This window comes from Solea senegalensis, linkage group LG1, assembly GCF_019176455.1.
Source record: "Solea senegalensis isolate Sse05_10M linkage group LG1, IFAPA_SoseM_1, whole genome shotgun sequence".
In the NCBI taxonomy this organism is placed as follows: Eukaryota; Metazoa; Chordata; class Actinopteri; order Pleuronectiformes; family Soleidae; genus Solea; species Solea senegalensis.
Window position 1 is genome coordinate 34,050,159 of NC_058021.1, and position 18,728 is coordinate 34,068,886.

An 18,728-nucleotide genomic window follows, 5' to 3' on the forward strand; every position below is an offset into this window, starting at 1 on the left:
TTAGACTCAGAAAATTAAAGGAATATTCTTGTGGGTTTCTTTTTTCGGTGGATTGGCCCTTTGGTCCACTAACTGGTTAAATCATGAGAACACAATCACCTGAACGTGGCCACTGAGCTCCACGCTGCTGCTGCCACTGCTGCTGCTGCCACTGCTGCTGCACATACTGAGCGGGTGCACTGACCTTTTGGTAATAAAATGTTCTTAGAGCTTTAATTATCTGGCCTGTGGAAGCATAAATGTTAAAAAAAAAAGGAATGAAATATACCTAATTCAATACAGCAGATGCAGATGAGGTTATTTCAGCTACACGGTTACAGTGCACCTGTGGAAACGGGCTTTTTTTGTGTGCGTATGAGTCACAAGGAGACGGAATTTAATGAAGGTTACACACAAATCAGTCCATCTGGAGCAGTTTGAAAAAAAAATGACCTACAACTGTATGTGTATGTAGTTACATGACTGACATGTAATCACTCAGACTCAGGCTTTATTTTCTATGAATCCTCATGTTTAGCCCTTAAAAAAAACATAAAGTGTGATGTTTTCTCTCTGATAAATGGCTAAAAGAGATGATTCATTCAGCCTACATCTGTGGTATCTTACGAGCTCATTTGCTGCTTTATCACACCATTAGACAGATTTTTAAACCAATTCCATCTCCTGCACCAAACCCCATAGAGAAAATCTGCGATTTTCGGGAGTTGGCGATCCACTGCTGCCTCCATCAGTAAGTTGTAATATGTTATTTTGTCAATTCGGCATTTGAAATCCGTCGTACGGAAAGTACAAAGTGGCACAAAGTTACCAAAGGTGGCAACAGTAGACCGGAGATTCCCATGTCCATGCTAGCCAAAAGACGCTGATTTTCTCTATGGAATTCGGTGCGGGAGATGCCATGTTTATTTTTTTTTAAACCATGTGTTCACACTTCATGGTACATGTAATTGTGTGCTTCTCTAATTTATTTATAATTTAAAATGCAGGTCTCAGTTGTATTTGTTCATATTGCACACACATTCATCTTCATTCACATATATGCATATCTGTGTGATCACATGATTGTATCTCTGCTGCCGTTTGTGGTTAAATCACAAATTGTCTTTTGGTTCAGTCTGTGCAGTAACAAGAAATATTAATGAATCAATGTCATCTCATACCTTGTCCATAGATTGGAGATAGAATGCTTGAAGAGGTTCGAACAAAACTGATATTCAGACTATTTTATTCTGTTTCTACCCATTTAAATGTTGTATTTTCCATTATAATATGACCCCCGCCTTTTGCACCCCCTAAATCGGTGCTATTTTCTTGCTCAGGTCTGATCAAGACGGCGCTGTACGGCATGGACCGGGAAGTCAAAGAGAACTACCAGGTCGTGATCCAGGCGAAAGACATGGCGGGACAGATGGGCGGCCTCACAGGAACCACCACCGTCAGCATCACCCTGTCCGACGTGAACGACAACCCGCCGCGCTTCACCAAGAGTGAGCACAGCCACCTGGACACACACACACACACACACACTGAGTGACCAATCCACTCGTCGGTGTGAGCCGGTGCCAGGCCCCGCAGCCCCCATCTGGTGTCAGTTTCAAAAATGAATTTGGATTATTGCAGGGAGCTCTGGGTTTTGTGCCGGCCTCTTAAAGGCAGCGAGTAATTAAATACAAAGCCATACGACAGAGGGAAAAGGTCCCGCACAGAGCATCAGATCATCCCTGTAATCCCTACTAAATGAAGAGAGTACATTCACTGCGGTTTTATCTCCCCCCTCCTCCCCCTCCTCTCCCTCCTCCTCATCATCTCTCTTTGTCTCTCTGCTTCTATTAAGTCTTTCTTCTGCTGCCTTTTACTCCATAAAGCCAACGCTCTCAATTTACTGCTCCAACTTGTCCTTGCAGCCTTTTTACTTTATTGTTTTGTCTCCCATTTTTTTCACTCATGACACATCAATCCTTCATTTTCTGCTGTGGCTCCTTTATTGTCTCCCGCCCTCCTCTCTCACCTCCCTCCCTCTCGTGCGAGCGGCGACAGCAGCCACACTCAGATTGACAGATTACCGGTGTCGCCGCGCTAACCCCCCTCGCTAACAGCAAGAGCTAACTGTAAAGCGGCGACAGACACACGACCACTGATCTCACACTGTTTTCTGCCATTTATCAGCCCCTCCCCCGCTTTGCTTACACCGGCGTTAAAGGCGTAGTTCAGGGTTTTTTGAAGTGTGGTTCACACTGAGCCTGAACCTCGTGTCTTTGTAGCCTCTTAACAAAAAACGTCTTAAGTCTATGATATCTTAGATTAGACGCTGTCAGCGCTGAATGTGTTCTTCCACTGTAAACTGACAGAAAACTGACATTTGTGTTGCGTTATAAACCACTCAAACCCTCCTAAACCAAACCCCATAGAGAAAATCATCAATTTTACATCACAGCACACAGGAGTTGCTGATCCGTTGCTGCCTCCATCACTAAGTTCAAATGTGTCCGTTTGTGATTTCGGGGTTTGAAATCCCATCATTCGAATTTTCCTCAGTGACACAAAGTGACCACACGAGGCAGCAGCAGACCAGCAGCTCCTCTGTCCCCGCAAGCTAAAATCACTGATTTTCTCTATGGACTTTGGTGGAAGAGAGTGAGCGGTGTACAAACTTCAGATTTTGGTCAGAAAAGGCCGCGTAACAATGAGATAAAGTGGTAAACGTATCCTTTACATATTATACACTTATGTAGGCTTGAGACACAAGGAAAACCACATTTTTAACAACTTAATAAAACGCTCTCCTAATCAAATCTACACCAGCGATACTATAACAATATAATTGCTACTTTATCATATCATTAAACGCCCTCTTTTTAACAGAAAACAGATATTTGTGTTCCACTCTCTCTCCTACACCAAAGTCCATAGAGAAAGTGATTTAACGTCACAGCACACAGGAGATTCTCATCCACTGCTGCTTCTGTCACTAAAGTTTCACTTCTAATGTGTCTCTGTGTGAGTTCAGATTTCCCTCAGTAACACAAACTGGCCACACGAGGCAGCAGTGGACCAGCAGCTCCTGTGTCCCTGCGGGCTAAAAATGCTGATTTTCTCTATGGGATTTGGTGTGGTGAGAGCGAGCACTACTAATTTCCTGTTGAGGGGAAAGGCCCTGAAACACGAGCTAAAAGCACCAAACGTACGTTCTAAAGATATCACTGGACTAAAGCGGGCATAGATTACCTAATCTGAAATGCTGACGCGGTGTAAATCGGCACTGGCTGTGTGTGTGTTTGTGTGTGTGTCTCAGTACCTCACACAATCACACTTCAGAATAACCTGTGAGGGATGGACAGACGCTGCCATTTCAGCTTTGCTGCCAATAAATGAAGAGCTAGAGGGAGGGAGATGGATATGACAGGGATGGAGGAGTTGACAGGAGGAAGAAAAGAGATAAAGGGAGGGGAGCTTGAATAGAGCGAGAGAAAGAGACAGAAAATATTGTAATGGGACACCGAGAGGAGGCAGAGTGTCAGGAAGTGATATCATTGTTGTCTGCACGAGTGATGCCTCCTCTTTTCCACCCAACACTAAATACCTGTTAGTGTGGGGGAAACCTCGCGGTGCGTCACTTTCGCCGCGCGTGTCTGTGTGTTAGTTGAGGCGAGTGTCAGCGTCACGGCGACCTGCTTTGCCAAAACACTGTCAGCATGTTTTATTAGCGTGTCAGTGCTGTTTGTCTCTGCAGGCTGTGTGTATATCACGCCTGTTCTCTCCCACTAGTCCGGCTATTTATTTAAGCACAGACGAGATGCAGCCGCCACCGCCGCCGCTGACAGGCGGCCATCAATTTGTCCAACCTCAAACCAGGAAATCATCTGACACAATAAGGGCAAAAGAAAAGATATAATAACGCGGAGGTGCAATTAATTTTCTGTCGAGCAAATTGAACAAGAATTTATGTTGTGCAGTAAAAGATTTGAGTGGCGAGTCAATACTTATGTTAAAAGGGCAAATGTCTGATTTGGAAATGAAATATGTTTCTGTGCCGTGCTGCGAAGCCTCTTCTTCTTCTTCTTCTTCTTCTTCCTTTGCACAAACTCTTACGTCAGTGCTCTCAGTGTTGTTGTGTAAATTGATCTCCGGGTTCATTTTAGGGCGTTTATTTTTTTTTTCCTTCACTTCAAAAATGAATTAGTTCAAGCTGTGGTTGAAATAGGGACATTCTTTTCTGCCAGCAGGGACAGCAGGATGAAAAAAAAACATTTGTTATCTCTTTATTTTGCTGTTAAACTGTCTTTTCTGGCTGGAAACTAAAGTTAGTAAAACTGCTCACCATAGAGATAATCAGCATTTTTAGCCACAGGGACTCAAGCTGCCGGTCGACTGCTGCCTCACGTGACAAGTTTGCGTCACTCACGTAAACCTGAACAAAGGAATTAAAACACCGAAATAACACAATGACACATTTGAAGTGACTGGTGGAGGCAGCAGTGGATCAACGACTCCTGTGAGTCGTGTTTGTAAAACTGTTGATTTTCTCAATGGGGGTTCGTTGTGGAAGAGTGAGACTTTTAGACAGCGACCCAAAACTTGGTTTTCAGTCAGAAAATGCCGTCGATTATATTGAAATAAAGTGGTAAAAATATTGTTAAGATATCACAGACTTACACTGGCTTAGATTTTATGAGGGGTAAAAATCTGCTTCTCTGTAACTGTGTTTTCATCTTAAGCAAATTGCATCCAGGGAAAACAGACGTGGACAAAAATAACAAGGTGATGATTGTGGTTGTCATGGTTTTCGAGTGTCTGACACATACTGTTCTTTATTCTTCAAGCTGTTTTATATTTTATTTTCCCTGATTGATTGGACTGTACATGGACTCGTTTTCTCTGCAGCTCTCTATGAGTTCCGGGTCCCGGAGACCGTGGAGCTGGGCTCCGCGGTGGGACTGATCCGAGCCATGGACGGAGACATCGGCGAGAATGCGGAGATGGACTACAGGATCATCTGGAGCGACGGCCCCGGCATGTTTGACATCGCCACCAACAGGAGCACGCAGGAGGGAATGATTCTGCTCAGGAAGGTCAGTGTGTGACGCGGCATGGTCTTTACTGGGTTTTAAAATCCCCACACATGACTTCAACTTTTGACTAACAGTTTCTCTCAACGCTTTAATGTCTCCTTGTGCACCTGCCTCTGAAAAGCTTTAAATACTCTAATACACCTTTAACTGAGTGTTGACTAAATCAGTTTTTAGTCACTTTTACAGGCAAATGCACAGAGCCTAGTAATTGCTAAATATTTAGTGGCGGCCCCTCAATCGATATATCATGTCAGAATTATTTTTTTATAATTGTAATAAATGTACTACATTAAGCATTACATTATATATATGTTGCATTTATATATATATATATATATATATATATATATATATATATATGTATATATACATATATAAAAAAGCTTGGTTGTTGTTTTAATTACAGGTCCACATTATCATTTACTTAACTTTAGATTTCTCTTTGTCTTGGCCTGACATATTTTACAGCGTTTAGAGTCACTTGTGGTTATTTTTGTGAGTAGTAACATTTGAAAAAATATTTTACTTGAAAAGTTCTGCTTTTCATGTGAAGAAAGCCTTCATTTATCTGTTTTCAGGCCTGAGACACAGTTCCCAGCATTAAAAAAAAAGGCAGAGAAAAGATCTATTGATAATGATATTGACATTCTACCAGCAATATTACATAAAACTATCATCTCTCACTGTAGTTTTAGTCTCTAATCTGAATCTAAATACATAAAAACACAAATATTATCTCATTTAATCTATTTTAGCATCAGTAACGCCTTAAGCTGAACCTTCTCTGAGCAGCGTGCTTCCTGCTTTTACAAAAAAAGGAGGAAACTGCACTCAATAAAGAAAAAAAAAATGGATTTTAACTTTATATTTCCATACTCTGAGACAGAGACGAGCAGAAAATGGTCGGCTGCAGTTATTAGATTTCAACTTACACTCGCACGCACCTCCACTACACATGTTTCGAGGGAGACTCATTCTTCCTGTCAGCCGAGACCAAAGCAGGAATATTGATGCTCAGTATGGATCGCGGCGTTCAGCAGTGTGTGTGCGCGTGCATGCGTGCGTGCACCGCCGCATGTTTCTGATGTATTCAACAGAATCTGGCAGTTGCCTTATCAAGCGGCCTCCCTGCAGCCTTCCATCGATCGCTTCCATCATGCCATCATTAAGTGGAAGATGACATAATTGCCTTTTGTAGCCACCGCTGTGGCACTGTAGTGGATGTGGCATGCGGGCAGAGTGCGTGTGTGTTTGCGGGGAGTGGGCATGCCCTAATTCTGAACCTACTAATTAAATGGGCTTGTCATGAGGGAGTGTGTCCCGTCTCCTGTCCTTCAAAGCCACATGCGATGCTGACGTGCACTCCTCCCTCGCCTTAACGCAGAGCAGCAGAAATCGATGACTCCCATTATGTTATTATTCATGGCTTCAGAAAATGGTTTGCTCCATTTGGATTTCTCAAGCTTTCATGGGCCGTTTCCAGCGATCACGGAGCGAGAGCTGCCGCCCCTTTCATATGTACAGTAGGCTGCCTGCGAGGGAAGCGCTCGCTCTGATACAGCGACTCCATCGTTCAGATGCAACGTTTGCCAATTATTTCCATCAATAGGGGGATACCTTCAGTGGCTGCAACTTCAAAAAAAAAAAGTTCAGGGAAAGAAGGGGAGCATTAAAGCGTTAGCGTTGCAAGAAAACATGCAAGACGACAGAAAACTTCAGCAGCCATGTGGGCCACTAATCATCCTGCACATCACAGGCTGTAAGAGCAGGATACTGTACAGTAGCTGCAGGATTACACACACACACACAGAGGATCATAACAAATCTGCTTCCTTTTAACCAAACAAATGGGTGAAATGAAAGACTGCACGCCAACAGAAGCATAAATATAGTATTGGACCACCTACTGGTGAGAGCAGCGGCCACAAAATGAAGACCTTTTAAGTCTTTAGGTGGGTGGTTATTATCACAGCGCAGAAATGTGCGTGCAGTATATTTACTTGATGTTCTGTCATTAACGTACATCAAAAATATCTTCAGTGTAAACATAATGTTCCGGGTGGTCGACAGAATAGAACATAATCTCAAAAAGCTCTTTGTTAATTGGTTGAAATGTACGTATCAAACTTCATCTTCTGTTAGATTTGCTTTAAGAAAAACAACACTATTTTTGCTAGCAGAGATCGAGCAGCCATTTTAATGGTCCTGTTCTGTTGTTTGTTCATTCACGCCAGTTCAAGTTGCAGAAATGTCCATGTCTTTATGTGAGGAGGGTTCACAACAGCTAGCTGCTAGCTGCACTACTGTAGCTTGACACCGTGGCATCGACGTTTGACATGTAGCAGCTGTTGTAGCCAAATAAAAGTAGCTGTAAACATCAGCCAATCATGCTGCAGGGTCTGACTAGAGTCACTGCTAACATCAAATACCCTGTACAGTTTTGTTTTTTGGCTATAGTAGCTGCTAATGCCAATGCCACATACATTAGTTGCTAAAGTCAAACGGATATCCACTGCGTTTTATGAAAATACAGTAACTGTAATGTCAAATATGGACGCCATGGTAGAAGTAACTAGAAATAGCTGGAGCCTAGCAGCTTCTGTAGCTGCTAACACCAGTAGGTGTAGCAATAGCATCAGTAGCAGCCAGCAAGCTGGAGTCTACCACCCTATTTAGGGCAGTAAAACTTGCTAACATCTAACATGCCATGTCTGGCTACATTAGCTGCTTATGTGAATGAATGAAAGAAAGAAAGCTATCATTTGAGCATGTGAACGTAATACACTTTAAAAAAGAAAACAAAATGGAAAGAAAATTGTTAAACTCTGATGACTATACTATACTATACTAGCTTTAGTACCTGCTAATGTCAAATACAGAGGCTTTATGGCAGTGGTAGCTACCAACAGCTGGCAGATAGCAGCTCCTGTAGTTGCTAACATCAGTAGGTGTAGCAGTAGCAGCCAGCTAGCTAGAGTTTAGCAGCCTCTTTACTGCTGTAAAAGTCATGCTAACGTCCAGAGGGAATAGAAAAGAAACCTTTTCCTTTTCTAAAACAACTAAACCTCTACCAGTAAACAAACAGATGCATGTACTTTATTACGTAAATGAGTTAAAGATGGCTAATACACAATTTTTAGAAAAGAATACCAAGTTAGGTTGTTATGTTAAAGCTTGGCTAAAATACAAATAAATGGACCACAGTCATATAATTCAGTGGTTCATTTTCACTTTAATAAAAACCGAACAAACATTTAAGCAGATTTTTCTCCGCATACAGCTCCAGTTTTTTTTAAATAACACAAGACAACAAGTCTGACAGACCAAACAGGATTATTTTCTCTGCAGCGTATGAAGTAATCTGGCACACTGATCTCTCAGTGTTAACAAAAAACAACAACAACAACTCCAAAATGAACAGATGTCACTGAGCAAACATCAAGAGACAACAGCTTTGATTGATAGTTTCATAGAGTGTGGACGGGATCAGGAAATCACACTGAAAGCACCAACATGAAACGTGTTGACAGGAAATGTCTTCATTTATCTGAAGACAAAAGGAACAAAACATGGAAAGTAACATGAAAATATATGTATGTACATTATTTTTGTATTGTATTACACGGCTGGGTGGAATATTTGTTCACCGCAGCGTCGTACAATCTATTATTTCTGTGCGGCAGAGAATTTCACGGGAGATCCGGGAGATTTCTCGCTCAAATCACTTTATTAACATTACACTGAAAGGTTACTATGGAGTTAATGATCAATAATGACAAAAACATGTTGCCTACTGCAGCTTTAAAGGGCACCGAGAGCTGCAGGACAAGGAAATAGGTTGCTATGGATGCACTCCCAACCCCCGTTGAAACGTGACGGCCTATTTTATTTTTGCAAAAGCAATAAGATAAAAATGTCCAAGTCCTTAAAAGCACCATTAGTTTGTGTGAAATAATCTGTCCTTTAGAAAGTAGCTGTGTAATAACAACTAAAATATAGCAATAACAGGGCGTCTGCGAGGTCTTAAAAACAATTATTATTCGATTGTTAATGGATAACTAAATTAATCAACTATTTTGATAATCGATTAATCAGTTTTCATCAGTGTTTTTCAATAATTAAAACACATTTCTCTTGATTTTTCAGCTTCTTTTCTGGTTTATTTGCAACAAAGAAATCATTAAAACTGAATTTTTAGTTTTTTAGTAACACAACACTGACTGATCATTGTAACAAATAATCAACAGATTAACCGATTATGAAAACAACCAACAAAATGGAACAAACATGGAGCCAGTATCTACTAACGTTGGTAGCAGCCTGGTCAGAATTTATCTGAGAACTAGTTCACGCACTCAGAATGTTAGATTTGTTTCCCTGAAAATCAGCAGCTGAACGAACGTGCCGCTGCATATAAAACATGATGTTTTTAAGCAAAATGTTCTGACACAGGATTCAAAGTAAGATAGAAAACAAGTTTATATATACACGGTATATTGAACAGCTTTTTCTTCTGCTCGTCACAGCCTCTGGACTTTGAGAAGAAGCGCCAGTACAGTCTCCGTGTGCAGGTGGAGAACGTCCACATCAACCCCCGCTTCTTCTCCTCTGGCCCGTTCAGGGACGAGGCCACCATCAAGATCGTCGTGGAGGACGTGGACGAGCCGCCGGAGTTTGTGCGCGGCAGCTACGTGATGGAGGTCAAAGAGGACGCGGCCAAGAACACGATCATCGACTCTGTGAGCGCGAACGATCCAGACGACAAACACAGTCTCATCAGGTACAGCAATCGACCACGAGAAATACGCCAAATATTCTTTCATTGTTTTAAATGTTCTTGTTTTACGACTAAATCTGCCAGCGAACTACAATACTTAAAACTAACTTGTAAATGTAGCCACTTTCAGACTATAATTTGACTTAAAATTAGGAAAAACAGGCCAAAAACTAATAAATGTAATACAATTTTACCAATTATTGTATGGAAATCCTACCAGTTACAGTGTTAAATCTTTTTACTATGAATGCGGCAGTCTGTGAGTTATGCAAAATCCAAACCTTGACGTCTTTTAAAGCCCTGAGAATCAATCTTTGTTGTCCATAAACATAAATGGTGCTCAGATACATTATGAGGTCCTGGAAGAGAGAGAGAAATATTATTCTATCAAAAGACACAAAATGCTACTTAACACTGCAACGGGACAAAAGTTCACTCGCGCGACTCGGGTAATGCGGTTATGAAATTATGCGAGTATTCTATTAAAACAGGAGTAATGGCAGTGCTGCGCCGACGACTCTGTCTCAAAGACTTTTTCTCATTTTTACGATCCACTAAGGGAGTTGGCTCTCAAGGTTGAAGTTCCACCACTTTATTGCAGGTGTCAAATATGATATCATTCTCTTTTATCGCCCATCATGGAGGAGGCAGCTACCCCGTGGCATTTAAAGCCCGTTAGTGGAGGAGGAGAGCCAGGGGAACCTGGGGGCTGCCTGGCGTGAGGAAGTCACTCGGATGCTCGTCTTAATTAGCCGCTGAAACACGCGCTGGTGTACTGTATGCGCACGTGAAACCTGGACACACCTGGAAATCTGCACCCAGAAGCAGTCCAGTATTTCACACCAGTTGGTTAGTCAAAGTCCCTCAAATGGAGGTTAAAGTGTGGTTGTATGAGGCGCTGACACTGACAGAGACCAATCTGTTCCCTGCACCAAAGTCCAGAGAGAAAACCAGCGATTTTACATCCAGAGCACATATGGGTTTGTAATCCTCCATCAGGGAGGTCAAATTTGTAATTAGTGTAACTCCAGTCTAAGGAGCATGCTATGTTTTGAGTTTGTTTACCATTTTATTTCAAGTCCATAGAAGACATCAGTGATTTTACCTCAGGAGCAAACAGGAGCCGTTGAGGAGTTATTGATCAATTGTGTTATTTGTGCGACTTCAGTGTTTGAAATTCCATTTTATTCTGATTTACCTCAGTGACACAAACTCATCAAACAAGGAAGCTGTGGAGCAGCAGCTACTTTGTTCCCCCGACTGCAAAAATGACACACTTTACAAAGTACAAGATTCCAGTGAGATTATATGCAGTACTTCATATAATCTCCCTTCAGAAATCACTTTAACTGCTGATCTTCAACACTGAAATCTGCTCTCTGATTCGACGGACGGATTGCTGGATGAAATCTGAAAATCAATTAGTTAAAAAGTTTTTTTATTTCCCCCTCAAACACTAAAACATATCAAGTCCTAAGTCGATCCTGCAGTTTTGCTGCTGCAGGCGTAATGGGTCACTCCATCTTTAAAAAGCTGCCAACTCTTTTATTAGAGTTTTATTAGTCCTGTTTCAATGAAGTGGTTTTAATGCCGCAATATTCTTAATGCTGTTCCCACTCTGCAGCTCACCAAGGGCGAACTCTGGAAATAAACACTAAAAAAGAGAAAACCTTTTAATAGTTTTGCGTGTTATTCATCAACTGTCCTCCAGTTGAACACCAATTTTGTTTATTGTGTTGCTTCGATAACTGTGGATAAACTGCTAACAGGGACACATGAAAACCATTTTAACCACTTAATAAAAGGCTCACGTAATAAAGTCCACACCTGCTTAAGTCAACAATATCATAAGATTAGATTCTTCACTTAATATCACTGTTAAACTGAAGTTTGTGAGCTGCACCAAATCCCATAGAGAAAATTGCTGATTTTAGCTTGTAGTGACACAGGAGCGGCTGGCGCACTGCTGCCTCGTGTGGTCACTTTGTGTCACTGAGGTGAATCTGAATGAAGGATTTCAAACACCAGTGTCACAAAATAGCAAGTTTGAACTTCGTGATGGTAAATAGTTGAATTACTGGATTTTATTTCCAATATACAAAGCTCAGATAATGCGTAATTGTAATATACACTCTATAAAAATACTTTAATATACTGCAGAAACCACAGCTGACTACAGTGAAGGACAGAGGGGATGCGTCCCAACCACTAACATTTCTCTAACCCTGCGTGTCCTTGGCCCCGCCTCCACCCTGCCGCCTGCCTGCCTGCTGAGAGCAGCACTTTGGACGCCCCGGTCAGGGCGGAGCGCGCCGTTATCCCTCCGTCATTAATCAGGGGAAGGGTTAGAGCCCAGCCAGCTGAATTATTGGGAATATTAGAAAAGCAATTAGTGAAGCCCACGGCCGTCACAGATTTAACAAGGTTAGAGTTACTGTCGGCCTGAGCTCTGTGGTGGTGGTGGAGGAGCGGTGGTGGGCGCAGGCAGGCGAGGAGAGACTGTTTAGATAAAGACACTAAAACGGTTAATGCAGGAGAATCATCAGGGAGGGGCTAAGGGAGGAGGAGGTGCACCGGTGCCGTGAGAGCCCCGGTTCATCGTCTCCCCTTGGGGGTCTCTTTCCTCTCACGCCAGCCCTCCTGATGTCTGCTACTCCATTAATCAAGCTGATGTATCGCAGGAGTCTGAGAGGCAGAGGAAAACAACATGATGGGATAACCTGTTGCCTCTGTGTGTGTGTGTGTGTGTGTGTGTGTGTGTGTGTGTGTGTGTGTGTGTGTGGTACTGTTAAAACGTCAACATCGCCTCTTTTAGTGCAACAGCAGACTATATGTCATGTGTTAAAGCTCACCAGGGGCTGAACTCTTGCAGACAGTTCAGGTTTATGTGACAACGTTTAAAGCAAGCAGAAATCTGGAAAAAAGACATTTTGTCTACTTAACAAAAGTCTCACAATTGCTTTATCTCACCACGAGTCTGCCTTTTCAGTCTAGAAACCAAACTTGGTGTCACTTGTGTAAAACCAATCACTGTCCCAACACCAAAGTCCATAAAGTAAACTGTCCACTGCTTGTAGAGACACAGGAGCTGCTGGTCTGCTGCTGCCTTGTGTGGTTTGTGTCACTGAGGTCAAATCAGAGCCGAAAAGTCAGAAAATAAGCACACTAATAATAAATACATAAACACATTAATCGAGGCAGCAGTGGATCAACAGCTGCGATATCAATCGCTGATTTTCTCTATGGACTTTGGTACAGGAGAGTGATTAGTATGGATTTGAATTTGGAGGTAAAAGATGAAAGTTACTGTTGCTTCAGAAATCCCATTATATAACAAGAATATCTTGAGAGAATCCCTTCAAATTGGGTAGAAACGTTCACTTGGAATTTGGTCATGAAAGGTGAAGGTCATTCAGGCCTCAGAAATCACATGACTTGCCTTGGGAACATGAATTATATCAAGAACTCGTTGAAAGAACCCTTGGACTTAATATTGAAGTGATACGATTGAAGAGGTAAAAGATGAAGGTTGCAGTTGCCTTATGAACATGTTTTACAGAAAAATGTCTTCAGGAAAAACCCTCAACAATTTGGCACAGACAAAAATCTAATATTTTCAGAATGTTTTAAAAGAATATGGTCATATCTAATACAAACGTTCACTTGGACTCAGTATTTAATTGATCTCACTTAGGAAGTAAAAGACGGAGGTCAGCGTTGCCTTGGTACAAACGTTCACTTGAGCCGTGTTTCCACCGAGTACCAAAGTAACCGTCCCAAACCGTACCATTACCCATTTTTTCCGGTAATGGTACAGGTGGAGCCGGACCCATGACAAGTCAACTGATTGGGCAACAGAAAAGCGCCGCTCCCTTTGCGACTGTGCGTCTATTCTCAGACAAAACAACCACAAACCGAGCAGGTAAAGCTACTGATCGAGGGCTTTAAAGTGTTATTTTTTCATATGAGTAAGCCCCCTTCAAAAATAGGAGCCGGAGTGAAGCAGTAAACGTGATCGTCTCCTCGCTGCTTTTTCACACATGAGAAACCCTGTAATTTCGAGTGTAAACCAGGGAAAACAGCCCACTTCCACACGACCTGAGTGCACATGTTTAGCAGCAGACCTTGAACCGTGTTCACATGTATGTGTGTGTGTGTGTTTTGTGCAGGTACTCCATTGATCGGCGCACAGACATGGACAGAGTGTTCAACATCCATGCAGGCAACGGGTCATTGTTCATCCTCAGGGAGCTGGACAGAGAAGAGAACGCCTGGCACAACATCTCCGTCATCGCCACAGAGTTCAGTGAGTGCAGCCGCAGCAGAAGGACGACTTCTTCTTTTTCGTCTGCCGCTTCTTGTTCTCACAGACAAATTGAGTTTTTTCTTTCGGAATAAATGGAACATATTATAATAGGCAGATACCAAACCTCTGAATATTTTGTTATTGAAGTGCCCCGGTGTTTGTCGCAGACCTGAGAAGATTTTTTTTTTTACTTATTCCCTAATTCTTAAAACTTTAAGTCTATTTCAGTTTTATTTGTGTTTTGTTGACAAATGTCTGTTAAGTGACCTTTTCTGACTGGGAAGTGAAGTTTGTGTCACTTTGTAAACTGTAAACACACTCACTCTCCCGCACCAAAGTCCATAGTGAAAATCGATTTTCACAGCACATCCCACAGGAGTTGTTGAACCACTGATGGCTCCATCAGTAACTCAATATGTGTGATCGGCTGAATTCTGTGTTTGAAATCCAAAGTTCAGATTTATCCAAGTGACACAAAACTAACCAAATGAGGCAGAGTAGACCTGCAGCTCTTGTGTCCCTACAGGCCTAAAAACACAGGTTTTATCTATGGGGTTTGGTGCAGAAGAGTGAACTTCAGTATTTCTAGTGTAAAAAGGGCTCTTATTGCTTGACTAATTTCTACCTTTGTGTTTCCCAGACAACCCACAGCAGATCAGCCGTGTGCCCGTTTACATCCGAGTGCTGGACATCAATGACAATGCGCCGACATTTGCCACCAATTACGAGACGTTTGTGTGTGAGAACTCCAAGGCTAACCAGGTGGGTACGATGATATCAAGCTGTTGTCATGGTTTCATCTCAATATCTCTGTCAGAGGAATGCATGCGTGAAAGTCTTAGTATACTGTGTTGTTTAAACATACTATACTATACTAATACTATGACTTTTTGTCACATTTTGGACGACATACAATACTATGACATTTGACTGTGAGATATGAGCAGCATGGTGGTGTAGTGGTTAAAACCAGTTAACACTGTTGCTGCTGCAAAATTGTGATGGGTTTGATTCCTGGTCTGGACACGATTGCTGTCTGTTTTATATGCTATGACTTTTTTTAACTGTTTTGGACCACATACTATACTATGAGGGTCACACGGTGGTGTAGTGGTTAGCACTCTCGCCTTGCAGCAAGAAGACCCGTGTTCGAGCCCCGGTTGGAACAAGGGCCTTTCTGCATGGAGTTTGCATGTTCTCCCCGTGTGTGCGTGGGTTCTCTCCGGGTTCTCCGGCTTCCTCCCACAGTCCAAAAACATGCAATGTGGGGATTAGGTAAATTGGACACTCTAAATTGACCGTAGGAGTGAGTGTGAGAGTGAATGGTTGTTTGTCTCTAGTTGTGTGTGGCCCTGCGATGGACTGGCGAACTGTCCAGGGTGTACCCCGCCTATCGCCCGATGTAGCTGAGATTGGCACAGCACCCTCCGCGACCCTCTGGTGGAGGATAAAGCGGTTAGATGATGACTGACTGACTGATTATACTATGACTTTTTTGTCTCATTTTGGACCACATACTATACTATGACTTTTTTGAGTGATTTTGGACCTCATACTATACTATAAATTTCCAAAATCAGCCAAAAAAGTCATAGTATAGTATGTCGTCCAGGATGACCCAAAAAAGTCATACTATAGTATGTCGCATAAATCACTAAAACGCCGTGAGTATAGTATGCTGTCAAAAAATCACTAAAAAGTCTTTGGCATGTCCAACCCACCAAAAATTTTAGTAAAGTACATCGTCCAAAATCAGTCAAAAAAGTCATAGTATGTTATGTTGTCCAAAATCACTAAAAAAATTCATAGTATAGTATGTCATCCAAAATCACTCAAAAGAGTCATAGTATGTCATCCAAATTTTGACAAAAAGGCATAGTATAGTACATCGTCTAAAATTAGTCAAAAAAGTCATAGTATATTATGTCGTCCAAAATCACTCAAAAAGTCATAGTATTGTATGTCGTCCAAAATCACTCAAAAAAGTCATAGTATGTTATGTTGTCCAAAATCACTAAAAGAAATTCATAATATAGTAGGTCGTCCAAAATCACTCAAAAAAGTCATAGTAAAGAATGTCTTCCAAAATCACTCAGTAAGGTCATAGTATAGTAAGTCATCCAAATTTTGACAAGAAAGTCATAGTATAGCATGTCGTCCAAGTTTTGACAAAAAAGTCATAGTATAGTATGTCGTCCAAAATCACTCAAAACCGTCATAGTATAATATATCATCCAAAATCACTCAAAGAAGTCATAGTAAAGTCAGTCAGTCAGTATCTAACCGCTTTATCCTCCACCAGAGGGTCGCGGGGGGTGCAAGGTCCTTGTTCCAACCGGGGCTCGAACCCGGGTCTTCTCGCTGCAAGGCGAGAGTGCTAACCACTACACCACCGTGTGGCACTTCATAGTATAGTATGTCGTCCAAATTTGACAGAAAAGTCGTAGTGTAGTATGTCGTCCAAAATTACTCAAAAAAGTCATAGTAAAGTAAGTCGTCCAAATTTTGACAAAAAAGTCATAGTATAATGTCATCCAAAATCACTCAAAAAAGTCATAGTATAGTATGTTGTCCAAAATCACTCTAGAAAGTCATAGAATAGCATGTTGTCCAAATTTTGACAAAAAAGTCATAGTATACTACATCGTCCAAAATCAGTCAAAAAAGTCATAGTATAGTATGTATGTGGAGTCCAAAATCCTCAAACGTCATAGTATGATATGTAGATCCCAAAATCACTCAAGCAAATCATAGTATAATATGTCATCCAAAATCAAAAGTCATAATTATAGTAGGATAGGTCCAAAAATCACTCAAAAGGTCTCATAGTAAAGCATGTTGTCAAATTTGACAAAAATTCATAGTATACTACATAAATTAAAAATTTATTGTCAAAAGTCATAGTATGTTATGTTGTCAAAATCACAAAGAAAAATTCTCTACATAGTATAGTAGGTGGAGTCAAAATTACTCAAAAAGTCATAGTATAGTATATGGAGTCCAAATCACTCAAAAGTCATAGTATTGTATGTCATCCAAAATCACTCAAAATTCATAGTTTAGTAGATAGATCCAAAATCACTCAAAAAGCCATGTAGTATAGTATGTTGTCCAAATCACTCAAAAAGTCATTGTATAGTGTAATGAGTCCAAAATCACTCAAAAAAGTCATGGTATAATAATAAATTTCAAAAATCACTCAAAAAAGTCAAAGTATATTATGTCGTCCAAAATAACTCAAAAAAGTCATTGTATAATATGTCATCCAAAATCACTCAAAAAAGTCATTGTATACTATGTCGTCCCAATTTTGACAAAAAATTCATAGTATAGTTTGTAGTTAGTGTAGTATGTTGTCCAAAATCACTCAAAACAAATTGTATAGTATGTCATCCAAAATCACTCAAAACAAATTGTATAGTATGTCATCCAAAATCACTCAAAAAAGTCATTGTATACTATGTCGTCCCAATTTTGACAAAAAATTCATAGTATAGTTTGTAGTTAGTGTAGTATGTTGTCCAAAATCACTCAAAACAAATTGTATAGTATGTCATCCAAAATCACTCAAAAAGTCATAGTATAGTATGTCGTCCAAAATCACTCAAAAAAGTCATAGTATAGTAGGTCATCCAAAATCCCTCAAAAAAGTCATAGTATAGTATGTCATCCAAAATCACTCAAAGAAATTTGTATAGTATGTCGTCCAAAATCGCTCAAAAACTTTGTATTGTATGTCGTCCAAAATCAGTCAAAAAGTCATAGTATAGTATGTCGTCCAAAATCCCTCAAAAAAAATTTGTATAGTATTTCATCCAAAATCACTCAAAAAGTCATAGTATAGTAGGTCGTCCAAAATCAGTCAAAAAGTCATAGTACAGTAGGTCGTCCAAAATCACTCAAAAAAGTCTTAGTATAGTATGTTGTCCAAAATCGGTCAAGAAAGTCATGGTATAACATGTCATCCAAATTTTGACAAAAAAGTCATAGTAAAGTACGTCGTCCAAAATAACTCAAAAAAGTCATTGTATAATATGTCATCCAAAATTACTCAAAAAAGGCTTAGTATAGTATGTTGTCCGAAATCGGTCAAGAAAGTCATAGTATAGCATGTTGTCCAAATTTTGACAAAAAAGTCACAGTATAATATGTCACACAAAATCACTCCAAAAAGTCATAGTAAAGCATGTCGTCCAAATTTTGACAAAAAATTCATAGTATACTACATCGTCCAAAATTTGTCAAAAAAGTCATAGTATGTTATGTTGTCCAAAATCACAAGAAAAATTCATAGTATAGTAGGTCGTCCAAAATTACTCAAAAAAGTCACAGTATGTTATGTTGTCCAAAATCACAAAACAAATTCATAGTATAGTAGGTCGTCCAAAATCACTCAAAAAAGGCTTAGTATAGTATGTTGTCCGAAATCGGTCAAGAAAGTCATAGTATAGCATGTTGTCCAAATTTTGACAAAAAAGTCATAGTACAGTACATCGTCCAAAATCAGTGAAAAAAGTCATGGTAAAGTATGTCATTCAAAATCACTCAAAAAAGTCATAGTATATTATGTCGTCCA

General features: G+C 40.6%; 1 protein-coding gene across 1 annotated transcript in view; it reads left to right on the forward strand.

The window, feature by feature from the left end:
- The window catches only part of LOC122779833 (cadherin-10-like), an 89,971-nt gene extending 74,859 nt beyond the window's left edge, over positions 1-15,112 (forward strand). Inside the window, exons 5-10 of the mRNA XM_044042519.1 lie at positions 1,320-1,487; positions 4,882-5,069; positions 9,596-9,849; positions 14,016-14,152; positions 14,793-14,964; positions 15,100-15,112. Coding sequence (XP_043898454.1) covers positions 1,320-1,487; positions 4,882-5,069; positions 9,596-9,849; positions 14,016-14,152; positions 14,793-14,964; positions 15,100-15,112 — 932 coding nt within the window. The remainder of the gene's footprint in view (positions 1-1,319; positions 1,488-4,881; positions 5,070-9,595; positions 9,850-14,015; positions 14,153-14,792; positions 14,965-15,099) is intronic.
- The last annotated feature ends 3,616 nt before the right edge of the window (positions 15,113-18,728 follow it).